The following is a 23,918-nucleotide window of genomic DNA, read 5'->3' on the forward strand; positions in this document are numbered from 1 at the left end:
AACTCAGTAAAATCTTTCAAATTGTTGCGTTAATATTTTTCTTTAGTATAAATAGCAATAAGAAACAAATTATTTAACATTTGATATTCTAGTGGACCCAATTTTAAGTGCCAACTACATTAATTAATATTGCAGGTTATCAAGTTTTGGTATTGGTTAAATCTCAAAACAGGAAAAGGGCAAAGCCCATGTTAGTTTAAACATTTACCCTATTCAGGTCTGTCAGACAAAGATTTCCTGCATACTCTGTTATTCTATGATACATGATGACACCTAGGTTGGATCTCAGTCCCTCTTCCCATGCTAAATAATAAAACATGATAGCTGCTGTCAATCAATGCCTGTGAAGTACCAATTCAAAATGTTGATGTAATTACAATTTCCGACAACATTATGTAAAATAAAGTATTAAGTTGTCTACAATACAGTACTACAAAAAAAATAAACAATTTCTGTCTACAGTATATTTCTGCAGTAACATCTTCACATAAAAAAAATGACAATAGAAAAATAATAATTGGGGGATCATTTGATTTGTTGGCACAATATCTGTTAAATCTTCAAACAAAAAAATGATGTATTTCTTTTTAATGTAATTTTGTCCACTTGTAGACAGCTGCTAAAAGGCATTGAACAAGACAGGCAGCGTGTCCAAATCAAGCCATAGGCAAAGATCGACAAGGCAAGGAGCCAGCTCAGTAAGCCACAGCAAGTGAGATCCTGTAGTAAGGCTAGGTTGCTCTACACATGATATTAGGGCATAACGCCTTCTCTCCAATTTTGTATTTTTTTTGTAATCATTGCATTATGTCCCATGTGAAACAATAACGTCATATACTCTAAGAAAGTTACTTATGCTTGCATTTGAAAATAAATACTATGTTGACTGCACAGAAGCCAATGGCCCTAAAACTAACCATTATAAAGGCTTCATTTTAAACTCTTCTGCATAAGATGTGTGATCATCTGCATGGGCGCAGAATGCAAAGACAAAGGGCAGCGCAGGGGGTATTGTCTTTAGTCTCCAAGGTTCAAGTCTACATATTGAAAATGATATACAAAACAAATACATTCTAAAACAATCTGAAGGAATAAGTGTTCATATTTAAATGTACCGTATTTACACCATCAACACCCTTCAGAAACAAACCACTTCTGACCGCAGTGGTATTCAAATAGTGTCATAGTAATAACGCAGATAATTGGTCATATTAGACAGTGCACAAAGAGGGGAGAGTGCAGCCGAAAAAGGGGGCTACTACAATCGATGGGCATCCGGGCAGTTGACTGCTAAAATGTCTAAATGGGCAATCTCTTATTAAACAAAGGAAATTCGCAAGTTGTATCAATTAGATATGCCATGATGCATCCCTGAGTGGGTTGTAATTCATAGAGAAACACTTGTGAGATTATTTTTTTTCATCCTTGATTCATGATTCCATTGTGAAGAGGTTTTGCAGACCAAAAATACCAGGACCTTTTTTTGACAACCTCGGTGTACAATTAATTGCAATAAGGTGCAGTGTTGAAACGGTTTTCTGAAACTTAGATTGAGCGGGGCTCAATAAAACAAAAATCAGTAACAGGAGGGGGACTAAAAAAGAAACCTTAGGTGAAAAGTGGAATAAATTAACAATGATGATCAATAAGCTGCGACTTGATGACAGTCTAAGGTCAGAGATTTAGATTTTTTTTCGCCAACAATTAAAAAAATAAAGTACAAAATATGAATATTAAGTTAGGCTTATTACTAATGTATTGACTTCTAAATTATATTTAAAAGTCAAGCAAAATTGTGTCACAGGCTATTTCTTTTTCAATTGGTAAATATACCTGTAAAGAAAGACAAAAACGAACAAACAAAGCAAGACGAAAGACAAAACTAAAATCTGGACTACACTAGCTAATTTATGTAAAACACTGGAAATTACTCTTCACATTATGGCATTAGCAATACATTGCTTTTAAGGGAATGGCAAAACTGCCACAAATTCCTTGTAGGAAATATAGTTGATGAAATTCCAATTCACTTCACATGCAGTGCATTCTGGTCAATCACTTACCAACTAATCGTATTAGTTACAGTTAGGAACTATTGTACAGTACATGGATATAGACAACAATGTTTTGTTTTGCTTCTCTCAGGAATCAGCTTCACGCCATATTAGAAGCAGACAATAGTTCTTAGGGCCTTTCAAGACCTTGTCTTGTTTGATGGAGAGCCAGCCAATTAAGAACACTTTTCTAGACTGGCATGCATTTTGCTGCTTTTCCAAAACAAGCCCCCTCATTAAGTTTCACTTACAATACTTGAAAAGCGGACGTGTAGTGGGTAAATCGGAAAGTGCGGCTGCGTCCTGATTCTACATCCTTCTCCTAAAGTGTGCATTTGCACACTCCCTTTAACTTAACAATGGTAGAAACTCTCTCTGCCCAACGCTTACACCAACTCAATGCTTTTAAATCCATGACTGGGAGTATGCAAGAGAAGGGTGGAGAATAGGGACGAAGCCTGAGTGTCCACTAGGGGTTGATGGTGGTGCTTGCGCCAGCCATAGTGAAGTCGTCACTGCTGGTCACCAGTAGCAGAGCCTCAATGTTGGCCGTGCTCTCGGGGCTCTGCAGGGACAGGAAGTCCGACACGTCCATGGTGGCCAAACCATCCGTGATAGGAGGGGGGTTGGTGGTCGCCGTGGCCACCCCTGTGGAGAACGTCTGTACAGAGGTCGAGGGGCTACCCGGTCCTAGTACTGCACTTGTTTGGGGAAGAGGCGGGGACTCGTTCACTTCCGAGGTGAGCGGTGGGAGGCAGCACAAGGGGAAAGAGGGCGCCGGGGGGAGTACGGGGGGAAAGGGCAGTGCCACGGGAGCGGGGGGAGGTGGAGGAGTGGGGGGCACGGCGGGCTGTTGTTGTGGTGCTGCCGAGGCGTTGCTGCTCTTGTTGGAGCTCTTGTCTTTAGCAGAGTCCCTGCAGGCACACTGGCACTGGCAGGACTCCTCCTGTTTGATGATGATGACGGGAAGGCTGAGGCCGATCTGCTGGACAGAGTTGCCTGTAACACATTACAAAACAAGGGTTGTATTTCATTAGGCACGAAACGGAAGAAAATCCAAAACAGAGTGAACTCTCTTTTGCACAACACTTTGAAACACAATGTACCCTAACGAACACAAACCGGAGCTACAGTATGACTACAGACCAAGCCAGCTGTCCAAAAATTACATCCGATCCTTTGTAACTCAAATTCCATTAAAATGCTACTAGGGAACATCAAATTAATTTGTGCCATGTAAATACATTCAACATGGATGAGTTTTCTACATGACTGACTGAGTTTGCGCTTTTTAAATATCCTGATTCATTCAACATTGGTAGGCTACCCCACATGGAAAAAAATACTACAGTACTTACTATAGAATGCTGTAGTATACTGTAGAATAATATCCAACACACTCTGCAACAGAGTGCCTGGACACAGCCCTTAGTCGTGGTATATTGGCCATATATCACAAACCGCCGAGGTGCCTTATTGCTATTATAAACTGGTTACCAACGTAATTAGAGCAATAAAAATACATGTTTTGTCATACCCATGTCAGCCAATCAGAATTCAGCTCGAACCACCCAGTTTATAATGTAGAATAATATACTACATACTGTAATATCCCTTGATCATGTACAGTACTTACTATATCATTTTGTAGTATATGGTAAAACACGTCTTTAACTATAGCAATACTACTGTATTTCATTTGCATATACTCTGTCCGTTCCCCTTCCCCATATCCAAATTTGTGCCACCCATAAGTGAGAAACCTACAAATATTGTGTTTCCTTCAGATTTTAGAAAAGAGCAGAAGCTCTGAACTATCTGTTCAGACCCCAGTCCTACCTACAGGTTATGGAAAATGTGCTATTTTAGTATTTGTTCAGTAGGTTTCCTCAAGGAAAAAGCTCCCACTTTATGTAAATACTACAATATACTAGTCCACAAAAAAATATATATACTACAGTGAATACTACAATAAATTCAGCAAAACATTACAGTAAATACTATAGTATGTATACCATATTATAAACTGGGTGGTTCGAGCCCTGAATGCTGATTGTCTGAAAGCCATGGTATATCAGACCGTATACCATGGATATGACAAAACATTCATTTTAGCTGCTCTAATTATGTTGGTAACCAGTTTATAATAGCAATAAGGCACCTTGTGGGTTTCTGATATATGGCCAATATACTACGACTAAGGGCTGTGTCCAGGCACTCCGCGTTGCGTCCTGCTTAAGAACAGCCCTTAGCCGTGGTATATTGGCCATATACCACAACCCCTTGGGCCTTATTGCTTCAGTATACTATATTATTTTTTTCATGTGGGTCAGTGCAGCATTATTGCTGTTAATAATCACACTGGTAAAAGTAGGGGACAAATCTCACCTGAATTTCCTCCCACTGGTATGGCTGTGGTAAAGAAGACCTTCTCCACTTTTGGACCTCCGTGTGGCTGGAAACAAACAACATTGACAGCATTGATGTCCACACAAATTCATCACCACTCAACCAAACTATCAATTCAATGTTAACCGGCATGTCAAACTGGCACTCTTACCGCTTGCTCTGGGTTCTGCTGGTTGTTGGCTGCGGTGTTAAGGATCCACTGCAGGTTCTGGTCGGACATGACGATGCTGGGCTGCAGCAGGCTCTGGGTGTGGCTGTGGCTTGGGGTGAAGGTGGGGACAGAGGCTGGGGGCACCAGGGCAGGGTTGGTGTTGCTGGCCAAAGGCACAGTGTGAGTGTGAGCCACGGCCGGCAGCGGCACAGTCTCTGTGTCGGTGACAACGGCGCCCAGAGCCGCGTTGGCGAGGGCTGGGCCTGACACCATTACTGGCGCAGTAGAGGGCACTATTGGAGCAGTCTGGGCGGGCAGTGCCACGTAGGGGGCAGGCACATCTGGCGTCTGCAGGGCAGTGGGTAAGGGTACGAAGGTGGCGGGGGGCTGGGTGGAGCTGACTGCGGTAATATTACTAATGGGGGCAGGAGGTGCTGGAGTCTGGGAAGAGGGGGTTTGGCTTAGAGGGAGCTGGGAGGAAGCCTCCAGGACAGTGGTGGTGGTGGTGTGGGAGTGAGGGTGAGAGTGGGAACAGGAGGATGAGGAGGAAGGGACGAGGGAGAACGAGAAGGAGATGGGGGTGGATCCATCGCCCATGGTGGACTGGCCAGTCTCCTGGCCAAAGGCTTCAACAAGGCTCTCTGAAAAATATGAAAAACAAAATACAAAGAGCAAAAGTTAGAATGAAAATGCACGGAAATCAACCCAAGTTACAGTTTATAGATTGTGATGGGTACTTGCCGTGAGGATGTGCATCGTCTTGACTAACACTGTTCTCCGGACTCTGGAACATGAGCTCGAAGATCCTCACGGGGGTAACACTGCTCAAGTCCAAGTTCTGAGACTAACACAGATGTGACCAAGCATTAACACAATAGTACATGTCTGCCTTACAATACATCTTTATTCTTTATTGATCCTTTATACAGAAACAAAACAAATATGGTTGTTTTTGCTGTCATAGTACCCCACCACAAAATAAATTGTTCATACATGGACAAAAGCAGAAGGACCTATATAGTCAAATAAGGGCTGATGAAATAAAGCGCAAACACACTCACATTGTGGATGTTCTCTCTGAGCTCCGAGTCAGTCGAGATGAGGCTCAAGTCACTGAGGCACAGTGAATGATTTGCATCCTGTAATTAGAGACGAATAGGCCCAAATTACATTTTCCACTGCCTAGAAACATTAACAGAACGAGACACGGGAGAAGCCAAGAAGCCTTCCTTTCTAGAGCAAAAGCCGTCTGAAGTCATAAAGATGCATAAGGATAGAATGTAATACGTTAGATCATAAAAACAATCAAAACAGACTATACTGATAGCGGGCACGATGTTGTAGGTACAAATAAATTAGTTTACCCTTGGGGAAAAAAAATGACTTCACAGGCTAATTAATCCATGTTATTAACATTAACAATACACTCTATTCAGCAACTGCTATCCAACACTGAGTGCATACTTTTTTTAAATTGGTGGCCACAAGGGAATCGAACCCACGTCTATGACGTTGTTAGCGCCACGCTCTTAGCAAAATGAGACACTGTCTGAAATAGTTACTTTGATTTATGTATGGCTCACCTCGGACAAGGGGTGGGTGAGGGTGACACTGAAGGGCTGGCCCCTAGCCCCATGGCCCCTGACGTGACTCTTCAAACTGTACTGGCTGCTGAATGCTTTCTCACAGCCGTCGCTGGGACAGTTGAAAGGCTTCTCCCCTGAGGGAAGGATGGATGGAGGGGGGAGCAAGACAAGGGAGAATGGGAGGAAGGGAGAGGGTCACCTTCACTGTATGCCAAGGGAAATTACTATTTGGTCTGCATGACAAACATTTTCCAATCGAAAGGTTGTGTCAAATCAAACACGATCATTTCCTAATATAAAATATCAGAAAACGTTGAAATAAAATGTTATTAGTCACATACACGTGTTTATCAGATGTTATTGCGCGTGTAGTGAAACGCTTGTGTTTCTAGTTGACAGTGCAGTAATATCTAACAATTTCACAACATACACCCAAATCTAAGTAAAGGAAGTAAGAATATATAAATATGTGGACAAGCAATGTCAGAGCGGCATAGACTAAGATACACACCAGCCAGCTGGTCTGCGCATGCTCCGAGGACGCGGCTAGGGATGCCGTCTGGGCCGGCAGCCTGCGAGGGTTAACACGCTTAAATGTCTTACTCAGGTCGGCCACGGAGAAAGAAAGCCCACAGTCCTTGGTAGCGGGCCGCGGCAGTGGCACGGTGTCATCCTAAAAGTGGGCGAAGAAGACATTGAGCTTGTCCGGAAGCAAGCCACGACATGGCTGGTTTTCCGTTTGTAGTCCGTGATTGTCTGTAGACCATGACACATAGTCTTGTGTTTGAGCCGTTGAATTGCGACTCCACTTTGTCTCTATATGGATGTTTTGCCGGTTTGATTTCCTTGCGGAGGGAATAACTACACTGTTTGTATTCTGCCATATTCCCAGTCAACTTGCCATGGTTAAATGCGATGGTTCGAGCTTTCAGTTTTGCGCGAATGCTGCCATCTATTCTGATTAGTGTAGGTTTTAATAGTCACAGTGGGTACAACATCTCCTATACACTTCCTGAAACTCATTCACCGTATCAGTGTATTCATCGACATTATTCTCTGAAGCTACCTGGAACATATCCCAGTCCACGTGATCAAAACAATCTTGAAGCGTGGATTCTGATTGGTCAGACCAGCGTTGAATAGTCCTTAGCACGGGTACTTCCTGTTTGAGTTTCTGCCTATAGGAGAGGGAGGAGCAAAATCGAGTCATGGTCAGATTTGCAGAAAGGAGGGCGGGGGAGGGCCTTGTAGGCATCGGAGATGTTGGAGTAACAGTGGTCGAGTGTTTTAGCAGCGCGAGTACTACAGTCGATATGTTGATAGAACTTCGGCAGCCTTTTCCTCAAATTGTCTTTGTTCAAATCCCCAGCTACAATAAATGCAGCCTCAGGATATGTGGTTTCCAGTTTGCATAAAGTCCAGTGAAGTTCTTTGAGGGCCGTCGTGGTATTGGCTTGAGGGGAGGATATACACGACCGTGACTATAACCAAAGAAAATTCTCTTGGGAGATAATACGGTCGGCATTTGATTGTGAGGTATTCTAGGTCGAGTGAACAAAAGGACTTGAGTTCCTGTATGTTATCACAATTACACCATGAGTCGTTAATCATGAAACACCCCGCCCTTCTTCCCGGAGAGATATTTATTCCTGTCTGCGCGATGAACTGAGAACCCAACTGGCTGTAAATCCCGAGAGAGCCATATTTCCGTGAAACAGAGTATGTTACAATCCTTGATGTCTCTCTGGAAAGAAGCCCTCGCCCTGAGTTCGTCAACTTTATTATCCAGAGACTGAACATTTGCGAGAAATATACTCGGAAGCGGTGGGTGGTGTGCGCGCGCCTCCTAAGTCGGACTAGAAGACCACTCCGAATACCTCTCCTCCGCAGGCTTTGTTTTGGTTCGGCTTCTGGAATCAGTTCAATTACCATGGGGGGTGCGAACAAAGGATCCGCTTCGGGAAAGTCGTATTCCTAGTCGTATTCCTAGTCGTAATGCTGGTAGTGCTGGTGAGTTACCGCCACTCTGATATCCAATAGTTCTTTCCGGCTGTATGTAATAACACAAACAATGTTCTGGGCTAACAATGTAAGAAATAAAACATGATTTATTTTTTTTCAACACTGCATAGTTTACCAAGAGCTAGAAGCGAGGTAGCCCTGTCTGTGGCGCCATTATAACAATAAAATTGTCTCTGAGGTGTGGAATATGGATGAATGATTGGTTGACTGTCATTCTGAAATTTGACTGAGAATTTATTTTCCAAACAGAAGTAGCTTAAGTAAAGCGTACCTGTGTGTGTCCGTACATGCGTCTTTAGGTGATGGCTGGCAGCAAACGCCTTGCCACAACCATCATGGTCACACCTAGAGGGAAGATCACACAAATGATCTGTCAATGTAAGCCAAACAGCAATAGAGAAAAACATGTGGAGATTAAGCTGCTGAAGAATAATTTAAAAAAATGAAGATTAGAAAAGCTGGTGCATAGAAATTAGGAAAAATTGGTGCACCACAAAGCAGTGTCATGCCCCTCACTGTTCCCCCTCATATAATCCCCTCAATGTGCATTTCTCCCACTCCTTTAGGCTACATTTGTTTATATGCATAGAAAAACTCAAACCAAGAAAATGGCATCCAAACATTAGCAGATAATGTCCTATATCCAAGGCAGCGGTCTTCCTCCCCTTGTGAAACATAAACCACAGTGGTGCGTGGCGTCGGAGAACTCACCGGAATGGTTTCTCCCCAGTATGAGTGCGAATGTGCTTCCTCAGGTCACTGAGTGTGGTAAAGTACTTTGTGCATCCCTCCGATTCACAGTTGAACGTCTTCCCCGTGTGCAGTCTCTGGTGTGCTTTCAGTCTGCCGAGAGGAGATAATTACAAGTAATCAACCACGGGGGAAGATTTAAAGGAGCTATGTGTAATGTTTGGGGGATAAATTACATTTCCTTGTTGTTTTTGAAGAATATGGCTTAGAGATGGCTTATTACTACTTTCTAACCATGTCATAATCCCTCCAAAAGTTGTATGGATGTGAAGTTGTGTACTATTCTTTGTTTTCAAACTTAGCGAACGAGAGCCAGCCGTGAAGTAGGAAGCAGTGGGCCAGATCGGATAGTTACAGTAGAAGTGTTTGATTTGAAGGGTTAAGCAGTGTTTGAAAAATGATGCACGCCTGTCAGGGAATTTATTCCTTTACTACAAATATATATATAAATACATCATTGACATTTAAATGGTAGGCCTAATTCCAAGTGGAAATGTAGCTCTTTTATCAAGAGCAAAAATATTTAGCGTCTGAAAATGTTCTCACCATCTTGAATTAAATAAACATGAGTACACATTAGAACACAGCAGACTGTTAATGTGCAAACACTTGGGCCTAGAAGATTAGGTGGCACTCCAAGAGAAAGACACCAAATTGGGAAAGAACCTAATCTTGAAGGACACAATCCAGGGTCATTTTGATTAGGGCAAGCAATGGAAAACCAACTTTCGCTATTGTTATTGGACAAGTCTATGTAATCCTTCCCTGTTTCAGTCAGTTTTCTTCTGTTTGGTGCCTAATGAACAGGACCCTTGGCCGAGTAGACATGTAGTGCCACCGTTTCCCTTATAGGAGGGGACAGGGCAGCATGGTTCTGAGAGCAAAGTAATGTGATTAGGGGGAAATAACACATTGGCTTGGCCGTGGTGATAAATGGACCTTGACAGGGGAGTCGATGGTGGCACGCTTCCACCACCACCCGTCTCTGTGGTCTTCGGTTCAATGTCACAACACTGGAGCCACTGGCTGACTAGCCTACTACTGGCCTGGCTGAGGGTCTCCTTTCATAATGCCTTTATTGAGTGCTAAACCAAAGAAGCTAAATGCAGCAGATACTACAAAAGCAAGAACAAATTAGAAAACTAAAATTGGGAGATAAAACAAAGTCCTTACCAATTAGGCTAGAACACCCAACAATGCATAAAAGCACTTCAGTACTTGGGAGAAAAAAACAACGAAATACTAACGATATTAGATCACAATGAAATGACAAAACGATTGGGCCTACAGACAGACTGTGCTGTAGATAAGAAAAGCAAGCACATCCTCTTTTTTGATACATCCTTTTTTTATGCAAAGTCAGACTGAATGAAAAAACTAGGCCTAAGGCTGGCACAATTACCATATAACTGCATAATTGATGGTTATGGATGAAGACAGTCCAAAATAAATTAACTGTTATATCTGGGGGGGGGGGGGGGGGGGGGTTGTGGAACGAACAGCTACCTGAAGATGGGAAAAGTTTTGCTTTTAGAACTGTTATAAACGTGACCTCAATAAATTTGCTGACCAATAACAGGCTGACCACACCACTCGCGTAGCAAAACAAATTTAGGAATCTATGTTATTCAATTATTGCACCCACACTGCTCACGAGCGTCTGCGTTGCCAAGGGCTAAAATAGAAGTCCTTTCAATTTCTGACGCAGATCGCGCTGCAAGTCCTACCTCTGCCATCTACTCATTGGTTTATAGAAGCAGGTACCCACGTGCCATCTCCTCATTGGTTATACCCAAGTGGGTGATTGAAAGACGAACTGTGTTGCCGGTCGGTGTAGTAATACTATGAAAGTTAAGATGCCAATCACCATATCAGTTCAAAGATGAAAAAGCCTTGAAGGAGGAGAGATGACTAGAAACGATTCGGTTCACCGTTTTTATGTGTGGATTAATTGTCGGAGTAGAGGACCTTGTGCATTTCAGGTAAAATAACAACTCAATGTTTATATCCCAGGACAAATTAGCTAGCAACAGCAAGCTAGCTAAATAGGACAAATTAGCTAGCAAGTGCAAGCTAACTTGCCATAAATGTTGAATGCTTTTCAAACTGTCCCCAAATTAATGTAATTGGTTCAGAGTTTGTTTTGATATTTTAACCTGCGTGTCGTGATTGCGTTTGGTGTGGGGGGACAAAATAAATGTATCCACGATGGCGCGCAGGCGGTTTGGGTTCCGTGTAACAGTCAACCAAAAGCCCATGACTGTCACAGCCCTAGGCCTACACATTGTTTGCTAATCTACTATGGAAGAATACCTCTGAATGGATGTAGGCAGGGAATAAAATTAACACCCGCCTCATGCAGGTAGATTTAGGTATTGGCGGGTAAGAATGTCTATTTCACCAACAACATTGGTGGGTGGTCAATTTGCACGGCTCTACAGTGAGTATTACATTCGCGAATAAAAAGTCAAAAAGTCAAGTATGAGCACATGCTGGTTAGAAAGATGCTGCAGTAGCGTCTTCAAATTATTTGTGCCGTTTTGTTTCATAACTACTAATCGCACAAAGAATTACAAATCCTTTATCCCACCTCACGTAGCAACACTGCCTGGCAGGGGAGCTGTGCGCACTGAGTGAAGTGCTGATAGATTCATTTTTGGAGGCGCTGCGCACACACGGTCAGCCTGCTCATTAGGCAGGATTAGGTGTCCGTTTATGACGGCAGATTGACGAGGGCGGCATTTTCTGAGCCAAACTAGCCAAAATGCACCTCCAACAACAACAACACATAAAACCTAACTTAATTCTGCCCAAAAAGAATGACAAGTTCTCTCAACCAGTGGCATATTGGCTTTTTAGGTGAGAGCTGATGCTGCCCTTTGATAAGCAGTGCCCACTTTCTGGAGGCAGAGCGCAAAAAAAGAAGCGCCGTCTATGCTTGGCTCAGATTTTGTACGGTATAGTCCAGCCTTGATTTGGCCCAAACATAGACGTCGATAAATTACTTATTTTCAACTTTCAATCACAGCCAAAAATTTGCCTGACTTCAACATCTGGAAAATACATTTTCAACATCTAAAATATGTATTTAAACATACGGAAAATACCTTTTCACCTTTCATTCAGAACCTAATTTGAATAACTTCAACGTCTGGAAAATACGCCATTTTGCTTACTGGGACTGGGGGGTAAAAATGTGTCTAATTTAGGCTAAAGTCTACAAAGTGAGACTTTGTCCTCGTGTTTATTGGCCATTTACATTGTTTTGTTCACAAGCTCGGTTGTTTTTCAACGTTAGTTGAGTCTGCTGCCTCAACTGATCCAAATCACAGACACACTTGACACTACTCAAGTAGCCCCATTACCACGGTAACCTCCAGGCCTTAAAGGGGCAGCTATTATGGATATTTTGGATAAAGGAATGAAATTGAGCAATATACCACATTATTTCTAATACATTTCTTATTGAAGAAACAAGCATGGTCATCTGCTGTTTTGTGTTCTTTTTTTTAATGGTAAAATCTGAGTGGCTGTGGATGGTGGACCAAAAAGTACATTTTAGGCCCTACATGTAGGCTAGATGTCACTTGACATTTTTTATATTGTATCTATTTTATGTAATTTATTACCTGTTATGTTTCATCTATTATCGATCCATCTTCAGTATAGGCCTACATATACAGATAACTGCCAAAATAAAAGGAAACACTTGCGTAAATGAGGGATACAATGTATACTGCTCAAAAAAATAAAGGGAACACTTAAACAAAACATCCTAGATCTGAATGAAAGAAATAATCTTATTAAGTACTTTTTTCTTTACATAGTTGAATATGCTGACAACAAAATCACACAAAAATTATCAATGGAAATCCAATTTATCAACCCATGGAGGTCTGGATTTGGAGTCACACTCAAAATTAAAGTGGAAAACCACACTACAGGCTGATCCAACTTTGATGTAATGTCCTTAAAACAAGTCAAAATGAGGCTCAGTAGTGTGTGTGGCCTCCACGTGCCTGTATGACCTCCCTACAATGCCTGGGCATGCTCCTGATGAGGTGGCGGATGGTCTCCTGACGGATCTCCTCCCAGACCTGGACTAAAGCATCTGCCAACTCCTGGACAGTCTGTGGTGCAACGTGGCGTTGGTGGATGGAGCGAGACATGATGTCCCAGATGTGCTCAATTGGATTCAGGTCTGGGGAACGGGCGGGCCAGTCCATAGCATCAATGCCTTCCTCTTGCAGGAACTGCTGACACACTCCAGCCACATGAGGTCTAGCATTGTCTTGCATTAGGAGGAACCCAGGGCCAACCGCACCAGCATATAGTCTCACAAGGGGTCTGAGGATCTCATCTCGGTACCTAATGGCAGTCAGGCTACCTCTGGCGAGCACATGGAGGGCTGTGCGGCCCCCCAAAGAAATGCCACCCCACACCATGACTGACCCACCGCCAAACCGGTCATGCTGGAGGATGTTGCAGGCAGCAGAACGTTCTCCAAGGCGTCTCCAGACTCTGTCACGTGCTCAGTGTGAACCTGCTTTCATCTGTGAAGAGTACAGGGCGCCAGTGGCGAATTTGCCAATCTTGGTGTTCTCTGGCAAATGCCAAACGTCCTGCACGGTGTTGGGCTGTAAGCACAACCCCCACCTGTGGACGTCGGGCCCTCATACCACCCTCATGGGAGTCTGTTTCTGACCGTTTGAGCAGACACATGCACATTTGTGGCCTGCTGGAGGTCATTTTGCAGGGCTCTGGCAGTGCTTCTCCTGCTCCTCCTTGCACAAAGGCGGAGGTAGCGGTCCTGCTGCTGGGTTGTTGCCCTCCTACGGCCTCCTCCACGTCTCCTGATGTACTGGCCTGTCTCCTGGTAGCGCCTCCATGCCCTGGACACTACGCTGACAGACACAGCAATCCTTCTTGCCACAGCTCGCATTGATGTGCCATCCTGGATGAGCTGCACTACCTGAGCCACTTGTGTGGGTTGTAGACTCCGTCTCATGCTACCACTAGAGTGAAAGCACCGCCAGCATTCAAAAGTGACCAAAACATCAGCCAGGAAGCATAGGAACTGAGAAGTGGTCTGTGGTCCCCACCTGCAGAACCACTCCTTTATTGGGGGTGTCTTGCTAATTTCCTATAATTTCCACCTGTTGTCTATTCCATTTGCACAACAGCATGTGAAATGTATTGTCAATCAGTGTTGCTTCCTAAGTGGACAGTTTGATTTCACAGAAGTGTGATTGACTTGGAGTTACATTGTGTTGTTTAAGTGTTCCCTTTATTTTTTTGAGCAGTGTATATTGAAAGCAAGTGCTTCCACACAGGTGTGGTTCCTGAGTTAATTAAGCAATTAACATCCCCAACATCCCCATGCATGAAAATGCCCAGTTGCCCATTATTTTGGCTACCATGACTACAATAAGAGATCTCAGTAACTTTGAAAGAGGGGTCTCAAAAGAGCTTAAAGGGTGTGTGTGTGTCTCAGTCACACTTATGGGAGATTCTGGAGCGGCGCCTAAGTCAGCGTTTTCCACCACCATTCAACAAAACACCAAATGGTGGAATTTCTTGTGGAAGAATGGTGTTGCATCCCTCCAATAGAGTTCCAAACACTTGTAGAAACTATGCCAAGGTACATTTAAGCTGTTCTGGCTCGTGATGGCCCAACACCCTATTAACCTGTCTGGGCTAGGGGGCAGTATTTAAGGCCGGATGAAAAACGTACCCAATTTAACCAGGTTACTACTCTGGCCCAGAAACTAGAATATGCATATTATTAGTAGATTTGGATAGAAAACACTCTGAAGTTTCTAAAACTGTTTGAATGGTGTCTGTGAGTATAACAGAACTCATATGGCAGGCAAAAAGTCAACCAGGAAGTGGAGGATTGAGAATAGTAGTTCTTCTTTCTAGTCCCTATCGAAACTACAGTATCTGTGGGGTTACGTTGCACTTCCTAAAGCTTCCAATGGCTGTCAAAAGCCTTCAGAAAGTGGTTTGAGCATTCTCCTGTCACTGGGCAGAGTATAGGAGCTCAGTTACTGAGTGGTCTGCCTGGCAACAAAGGGATTGGATATGCGCAGTCACACGAGCGCGCCGTTCCTTCTTTTTCTTCTTGAATGAATATGCTATTGTCCGGTTGGAATATTATCGCAATTTTACGTAAAAAATACCATAAAGATTGATTTTAAACAGTGTTTGACATGCTTCTAAGTACGTTAATGGAACATTGACTTTTCGTCTCTGGTTCCGCACTCGCGCATTATGCCTTTGCATAAGTGATCTGTACGCACGAACAAAACGGAGGTATTTGTACATAAATATGGATTATTTCGAACAAAAACAACATTTCTTGTGGAAGTAGCAGTCCTGGGAGTGCATTCTGACGAAGATCAGCAAAGGTAAGATAATATTTCTAATACTAATTCTGAGTTTAGGTTGCCCCGAACTTGGCGGGTGTCTGTATAGCTCTCTGTGATGGCTGAGCTATGTACTCAGCACATTTTTCAATATTCTTTCTCCGTAAAGCTATTTTAAAATCTGACAAAGCGGTTGCATCCAGGAGTAGTCTATCTATAAATCTTTAAATAATTGTTATATATTTTGTCAACGTTTGAGTATTTTTGTAAATTGATGTGCACATTCACTGGAGGTTTTGGTGGGAATACATTTTCTTAACATCACGCGCCAATGTAAAATGCTGTTTTTGGATATAAATATGAACTTTATCGAACAAAACATACATGTATTGTGTAACATAATGTCCTAGGAGTGTCATCTGATGAAGATCGTCAAAGGTTAGTGCTTCATTTAGCTGTGTTTTGGGTTTTATTGACACATGTCCTTGCTTGGAAAATGTCTGTGTGATTATTTTTGTCAATGTACTCTCCTAACATAATATAATGTTTTGCTTTCGCTGTAAAGCCTTTTTGAAATCGGACAATGTGGTTACATCAACGAGAAGTGTATCTTTAAAATGGTGTAAAATAGTTGTATGTTTGAGAAATTGAATTATGACATTTTGTTGTTTTTGAATTTGCCGCCCTGATATTTCACTAGCTGTGTCCCGCAGGTGGGACGCTAGCGTCCACGTAGCCCATAGAAGTTAATACACTTTATGTTTGGTGTTTCCTTTATTTTGGCAGTTACCTGTAGATATACAGTCATCTGATTAGTCAGCATGTCTGGGAATATTTCGACATGCAGCTAGTACGTTTTGTGTTAGTCGAGCCTCACCTGTACAGGGTGTTGAAGGCCTTCTCGCAGCCCTGCACGTCGCACTCAAAGGGCTTCTCCTTGGTGTGAACGCGCACGTGGATCTTCAGGCTGTAGGAGGTGAGGAAGGCCTTGCCGCAGCCTAACTGGTTGCACACAAACGTGTACTCGCCCCGGTGGGTCTTCTGGTGCGTGCGCAGGTTGCCCGCCGTGCTGTAGGTCCGTGTGCAGCCCTCAAACATGCACTGGTACCGCTTCACCTGAGTGACAGACAAGAAGATAATTACTTTTTCTTAATGAATCTTTCCTTGATTCTTTGCGTCATCTCTCCTCGCCTATCGAAAGACTTTGGATAATAAGGTCAGAGGGGAGGGACCTCGGACCTTCTCCAATATGGTTGAGAAGGAGGTGAAGCGATAGGATGAGAGCCAGAGTGAGAAACAAATGAGGTATGTTTGCACAGGTAACAATGACACGGCGCATGAGCGTGTAAGTGCACATGACATCAGTAACTCAACCCCCCCATCCATTTCCATCTGACTGATTCTGCTGTGCATCGTGTTTCAACTCAGCAGTCTCCGCATTCAGCGGCCGTGGCAGTCAGTCTGTCTTATGGCTCTGTTCTGTTCTCACACAAAAGGCCCCGGGGAGAGAATAAAGCCAGCTCTTTTCCCCTCCTCCGTATTCCCATAGAACACACTAGCCTACATTGTCATAACACAAAGCCTTCCCATCCAAGCTTTATCTCCCACCCCCCTATTTACAGAGCTTGCGTTATACCCCATAACTTAATGCCTTGATCCTCTTGTAGACTGGGGGTAAAAGAAATAACGCTTTGTTAGGCAAATTTCAAGAGAAAGTCAACCAGCCCTGACCGCGTTAAAATGACTCTTTTCCCTTAATAAATATTGAACAACAGCTCACATCCCCTTATGTAACTCCTGGATAGCCACATTGCACACAGAGGCCCTACTAGACACAATAGTGTGGCAGCCTGTCCAATCCAATTTTTTTTAGATTTTTTTTTTTTTTTTTTTTTTGAGCTAATGGTCCTCTTATTTCTCCAAAAGCATGGATTCCAGCCATGACAACTGGTCCACTGGCCGTCTCCGCATGACACTACAAATTACTGGAACCTAACAGAGACGGCTTAGGCCAACAGTTGTCTATGTTAAAGGAGGAGATAGGAGAACTTCCCCCCCCCAACGGAAGAAAACTGACCGATATACAGAGGGACTACCTGAACTTGTCCGTTGCAAAACGTTTTGCTACATTGTGCACTAATGAATACGACCCAGCATAACCTGTCTTTTGGTGATACTAGGCCTAAATGACTGACTGGTTGTGCTATTCATTCAAGTTTCAATGTCATGTGCACAAGTAACAGTGACATGCCTTTCTTGCAAGCTCTAAACCCAACAATGCAGAAATCAAAATCAATGTAGTACAAATAACAAAAAGGTAGAGCAAAAACACACGAGAAATAGAAATAAGAACATGAGAATGTAAGAAGCTATAAACAGGATCCGTTCCAAAACCATATTTACAATGTGCAGGGAGTGTAATGGAGTGATAGAGGTAGATATGTATAGGGGTAAGGTGACTAGGCATCAGGACATACGACAAACAAAGTAGTAGCAGCGTATATGATGAATGTGTACGTGCGTGTAGAGTCAGTATAAATGTGTGTGCATGTTATGTGCGTGTGAGCAAATGAAGTGAGTAAGGGGAGGGGGTTGTTGGAGTGTCAGTGTGCGTGAGTAGGGTTCTGTGAATGTGCATAAAGATAGAAATGATTTGTATTTTTTGCACTAACACAAGAGAGGAGGAAGGGAAGTAAGAAGTATGAACCCCACACAGTGAGGAGCCTGGCTGCCGGTGCTGCTACAGCGTATCAGCTGTACTGTATTGTTATTCAACCCCCACAACTTCACGACTGACTCTCCCACTTCTGCAGCATCACTTCAAATCAAACAGGTTCACTAGATTGGCATGCCATCGCCTCCCACATGCACAGTGGGGAAAGAGCACTCCAGTAGTAGGCTACACAGAGTGTCTAATGCAACTAGATGCTGCTAAGTGTACTGAAATGGTATGTAAGAATGCTGCAAGGCCTACTGAAAAGGTATGTAAGAATGCTGCAAGGCCTACTGAAAAGGTATGTAAGAATGCTGCAAGGCCTACTGAAAAGGTATGTAAGAATGCTGCAAGGCCTACTGAATAGGTATGTAAGAATGCTGCAAGGCCAACTGAAATGGTATGTAAGAATGCTGCAAAGCCTACTGAACTGCTATGCTAAGGACTGCTTTGTGTTGCATTGAGACATTTAGAACACCTAGGCTAGAGAAACATTGAAATTAACATCTGCAATGTTAGGAATCCACATCTGCAATTATGACAAAACGTCAAAAGGAAATAAGGAGGACACACATTTTGGAGAAGCAACATGAACAGATGCCAAATGAATTTGGAGAGGAACAGTCATTTGGGGTGATTGTATCTTTGGCTCTGAGTCTGTAGATGAGATTTCATAAATCCAATTGTAAGCAAGCAAAATGCATTTTCTCTCCCTCAATGACATCATGCAAGTAGCTAGGCTAGGAAGGGGCAGAGTGGACTGGATGGGCTCCAGCAGAGCACTTCAACACAAAGACAGCACAAGTACCCTAGTGGCACTGGCCAAGTCGCCAACATGGTGACAGAGGGGGACCCTGGTAACAAACAGAAACTTGTTGCCTTGAGGGTGCAATATTTGGCCGGGAGTCATCATGATTGGTCAGGAGTAGTGTTGAACTGGTGTGACCCTGAGGTAGCCTGTTGTTACGGTGCTGCTTTGCATTCTAGGAAGAAATAGCCTGGAGGTGCAACCCTCCAAAAAGCTCCATTCTTTTGCAGACCTTACACAATGATTAAGAGATAGATGTAAAGTCTGCAGCCACTAGACCTGCTATCATAAAGTACAACACAAATAATGACACTGCACAAACTTCAGATGAGTCATTTACTATGTGTGATGTTCTGTACACAGGGGAGGAGGGGTTGAACATTTATCATATAAAACAATGCAGTGGTGGAAAAAGTACCAATTGTCATACTCAAGTAAAAGTCACCCAGTAAAACCCTACTTGAGTAAAAGTAAGTTTGGTTTTAAATATACTTAAGTGTCAAAAGTAAATGTAATTGCTATATTTACTTAAGTATCACACAAAAAAATAAAATAATAATCATAATAATAATAATAATCACATTCCTTATATTACGCAAACCAGATGGCATGATTTTGTTTTTTTAATTTACGGATAGCCAGAGGCACACTCCAACACTCAGATATAATTTACAAACAAAGCATGTTTAGTGAGTCCGTCAGATCAGATACAGTAGGGATGACCAGGGATTTTCTCTTTAAGTGCGTGAATTAGACCGTTTTCCTGTCCTGCTAAGGATTCAAAATGTAACGAGTACTTTTGGGTGTCAGGGAAAATGTATGGAGTAAAAAGTACATTATTTTCTTCAGAAATGTAATGAAGTGAAATTCGTCAAAAATATAAAATAGTCAAGTAATGTACAGATACCCCCCAAAAACCTACTTTAGTAGTACTTTGAAGTATTTTTACAACACTGAAACCATGTGGAAGCAGAAAGGTCTTGAGGAGAACCTAGCTCGCTAGGCAAATCAAAGCATTTCATTCATCCAGTGAATTTACTCTCCCTGCTCATGCCTCACGTTGCTCCCTTTCAACCTGGGGTCTCTATTATTTTGACTTAACACAACACACTAGGCTAACTGTGTGTTGAGATCAAGTACATCTAAATCAGGGAGCGCAAAATCCACCTTGCATTCCAAATGACTACTCATTATGTGATCAAGATTAGTGATTCTGCGCCTTGCCTTGCCCAAACGGATCCCCTCAAATACCCTGTATGACCTCCACACAGCATCACATAATGCATTTCAGTGGTGAGGGGGCACGTAAGCCAACATACCTCCCTTTGCTTGGTTTCTGGACACTCGGAGTGCAGAGTGAGGGTGGCCCCCTCGATGTTGCGTGGCATGGCCATGGACCCCGGGTTGATGATGAACTGGATCTGGTCGGGCGAGATGGTGTGATGCACGTATCCCTGTGACATACCGTCCTGGTCGCCCATGAAGGTCATAGAGCCCTCCTCCTCCTCCTCCTCGTCCAGGTCCCCGTCGACTAGGAAAGTGCCCCCGTCGTCGTCCCCCACGCAGTGTCCATGGTCCTCCTCTCCCTCCTCGTCCAGCCGGATGGGGTCCTGCTCGATGAGCACCGTAGTGCGGTCGAAGACGCGGGAGCCCGAGGGTGCCGACATCAGGTTGGCGTCGTCTTTGTCGTCATCGTAGTGCGCCATCTTGTCTTCATCGTTGTCATCGCACTCGAGGCGGTCCACCTCCAAAAACATGGAGGCCTCCGTGCGAGGGCCACGCTCGCTCATGGTCCCGGCTGGGCTGGCCGCCTCTGGTGGGTGAGTGTGCGCAGAGGACGGCGTGCTCACTTGTTCCTGCACAGAGGAGGATAGACAGGAAAGTGTGAGGGTGGTGGCTTTGATGAGTCGTGCTGTGCCACTTCAAAGTCAATGTGTTCATTTTAAATGCAGGGAGGGAAGTGAGTGCTGACCTACCCTTCTCTGAATTTCAAAACCATTCTGTTTTCAGAAACAATCTCTGTGCTTGCTACATCTTGACCCATTGAAGTAAAGAATATAACAAATTATGATCCCTTGCAATTAAGGTAGCTAAAGCCTAGCTTCAGTCAGTGACCTGGGCTAACCCTGTAGCTATTTGGCTAAATGGGGAAGGCCTACGTGACTCCCAAGCAAATACTGTAAACAGGAAATTTGAGGGAAAAACAAAAATGCTTTTTGACACTTGAGGCTAATATTTCCACCTTCCAAGAGCAGAATATAGATACTTGGAAATATATTTGGTGGAGTATTGCAAAGATAGGTAAGTGGGACAATGCAGAGCAGTTATTTTTAATCCAAAGACAAGCGTGAAACACTTGCTATTGAAGACAACACCTTGCTATATTGAGAATGCAGCTAGAGAAGATAACTGGCACTGCCAGAGAACTGTTCAGTTAAAAGCCACCAAATCTGTAGTCTGGTTACAAAAGTGGTATAGCGTAGACTACTCATCATCTTCAAACATGCCATGCACAGCACCACAACCATTTGTCTAAGGTGGACAGTTATACCTATTCCCTAATGCTGGAGTGAAATTATAAAACTCATCTATTCTCTACGATGCATTGGAGTAAGGTCTAGATGTAGCTATAAATGGATTTAGGCTAATTCATGCAACAAATTCCATGAGTATGACAGTTACATGGGAAGATTTGAGCCATTTCCTTTAAGCGGCCAGCTCAACTGCAAAGGCTACTCACATTTTATGGAGAACAATGTGTCAGAGTGGCTTACAAATAGCAAATAAATCCAATAACACCCGAATGGACCTCTATACCAGGAACTCAATACCAGGCAGTGTAAGGAAGGCACTAACAATTGTCAGACTCCAGCCACCCAAGTCAGACTGTTCTCTCTGCTACCGCATGAGAAGCTGGACCGATGCACAACGTAAGTAAGCAACAAGATCCTGAACAGCTTCTACCCCCAATCCATAAGACAGCTAAATACTGTAGTTAGTTAAATAGTTAACCAAATAGCTACCAAGAGTATCTGCATTGACTCTTTTTGTACTAACTTTTTAGACTCATCACATACACTGCTGACACAGTTTATGATCTAGCCTGTTGCTTAGTCACTTTATCCCTACCTATATGTACATATCTACCTTCTATTACCTCGCACATGGACTCGGTACTGGTACCCTGTGTATATAGCCAAGTTATCGTTACTCATTGTTTAGTTATTCCTTGTGTTATTATTATTATTATATTATTTCTGCTCTGCATTGTTGTGAAGGGTCATAAGTAAGCATTTTACCATTAGTCTACCTGTTGTTTACCAATAATGTGACAAAAAACATTTGATTTGGTTTCATTTGAATGGTGTAGAATGGTCTATGTTCCTAGGCAGTAACCATCTTGACACCCATGGAGTTCTAGAACTTTCTGATTTCGTTTGACAGCACAGTGGTTTATCGTGGAAAATAAGTATGTTTGAGATCAATTTACACCCTTTACCATGAAGCATAGAGATTTATTTTAAACTGCAAAACCCTTAAGCACCACTGCACTTTTATATACCAGGGTTGGCTGGCCTCTAGTCAATCGTAGGCTCAGTCACTGGTATACTTTTATTTACAAAGCCCTTTTGGGTTTACTACCATTTTATTCACAAGACTTTATCATACTGTTCCAAATGTCCGAACTGAATTTGGTAAAAATGGCTTTTATGAACTCTGCGCCATCTGCTTGGAACGCCGTACTAAATACTTTTCAACTGGTAGAACTTGTCCCGATTGGTGTTTTTAAATCATTTATATAGTATTTTGAGGCCGATTCCCTGACCTGTCAATGTTTTAAAATTTGCTGTATGAATTCTGTTTTAATTTTTTTACTAGATTACCTGTCGTTTTTCATTCTTTCTGCCTGTAATTGTGCTGCCCATCTTGGCCGGGACGCTCTTGAAAAAGATTCAAAATCTCAATGAGCCCTTCCAGGTTAAATACATTTTTTTAACCTTTAGCTAGGATTACACCAAAGCTATATACAAACACTTTCAGGAGACAAGTTAAAGATGTCATGTCACACTCATCTGTGATTTCGCCTTTTGACTAAAGGCTCCATACAGCGCGACCACATAACTAATAGCTAGCTCGTGCATTTGTGAATAGTTGTAATTATTTGGCTAGGTAGCCAACGTTGGGTGGGCAGCTAACTTTAGAGTTGCAAGGACAACCAACTTCCATCCTGGTAATAACTAGGTAACGTTAGTTAAATAAAAAACAGCCAGCTGTCAATAGTTAACTTCGATCGACATGACAGTTCAATTAACTAGCTAGCTAGCTAACGTTAATATGCAAACGTAAATGTCTCGCTAGTTGAACACTTTTACATAGCATGTTAACTAAAAGGAAAACATGACAGCTCGTTTTTTTTTGACAATGCAACGGTATTTCGAAAGCGTTAGCTTTAACGATAGTGTGGGTTGAAAATAATGTCAAGCTAGCTAACGTTAATCAACAACGTTTCAGACTAACGTTAGCTATACTACTAATGATCAAGTTCATGATAAGCAGCTACCAAGCATGCAGCGTAAAACAACAAGCAGGGAATTTTATGCTTAGATATCTAACGTTACTAGCTAACTAGTTAGGCAACGTTAGTTCACAGATTTGTAGCTAGCGTTAACTACTAACGTAGTGCTAGCTAGCCAGCTAACGTTAGCTTGACTGGCTGTCTGTCGATAAATCTCCCGTCGAAACAGATAAACTGACGAAGTAAAAGTTACAGGGCTCCACTAGAAATATATATACAAGACAGAAAACATTTACCCGTGCAGCGCAAATGCCGACTTGGTTTATGTTTCGGGTCGCTTAGCACTTTCTTCCCATCCCCTCCCTAGTGATACCATGATTAAATAGAATCGTCATATTCAGCCTCCCCCTCGTGTTGTATTCTGGGAAATATACCCCTCCCATGTACACTAGTACCCCTATAATGAAATCGAAACTACTATAATTAAATATAATTTAGAATAATGCAAAGCTACAAAAGCAATCATTTGATTTGTAATTCC

General features: G+C 42.8%; 1 protein-coding gene across 1 annotated transcript; it reads right to left on the reverse strand.

The window, feature by feature from the left end:
- Positions 1-24: 24 nt before the first annotated feature.
- On the reverse strand, positions 25-23,828 carry LOC115176680 (metal regulatory transcription factor 1-like). Its single transcript, XM_029736862.1, has 11 exons — positions 23,674-23,828; positions 20,181-20,717; positions 16,218-16,456; positions 8,934-9,065; positions 8,494-8,567; positions 6,198-6,334; positions 5,676-5,753; positions 5,356-5,458; positions 4,615-5,255; positions 4,443-4,509; positions 25-3,053 (listed from the first exon to the last, which is right to left on the reverse strand). Exons 2-11 carry the CDS (start codon positions 20,649-20,651, stop codon positions 2,524-2,526), a joined length of 2,472 nt encoding a protein of 823 aa, XP_029592722.1. The 5' UTR covers positions 20,652-20,717; positions 23,674-23,828; the 3' UTR covers positions 25-2,523.
- Positions 23,829-23,918: the final 90 nt, after the last annotated feature.

The sequence above is a fragment of the Salmo trutta genome, chromosome 3, assembly GCF_901001165.1.
Source record: "Salmo trutta chromosome 3, fSalTru1.1, whole genome shotgun sequence".
Taxonomy (NCBI): domain Eukaryota; kingdom Metazoa; phylum Chordata; class Actinopteri; order Salmoniformes; family Salmonidae; genus Salmo; species Salmo trutta.

What these genes read in the sequence shown, in the direction of transcription:
- LOC115176680 (XM_029736862.1), bottom strand. Translation starts at nt 20,651, where the DNA reads ATGAGCGAGCGTGGCCCTCGCACGGAGGCCTCCATGTTTTTGGAGGTG. An exon ending in CAGAAACCAAGCAAAGGGAG is followed by an intron (nt 16,457 to 20,180) that starts GTATGTTGGCTT and finishes TCTGTCACTCAG; the next exon opens with GTGAAGCGGTACCAGTGCAT. An exon ending in GCCTTCAACACCCTGTACAG is followed by an intron (nt 9,066 to 16,217) that starts GTGAGGCTCGAC and finishes TCCTCTCGGCAG; the next exon opens with ACTGAAAGCACACCAGAGAC.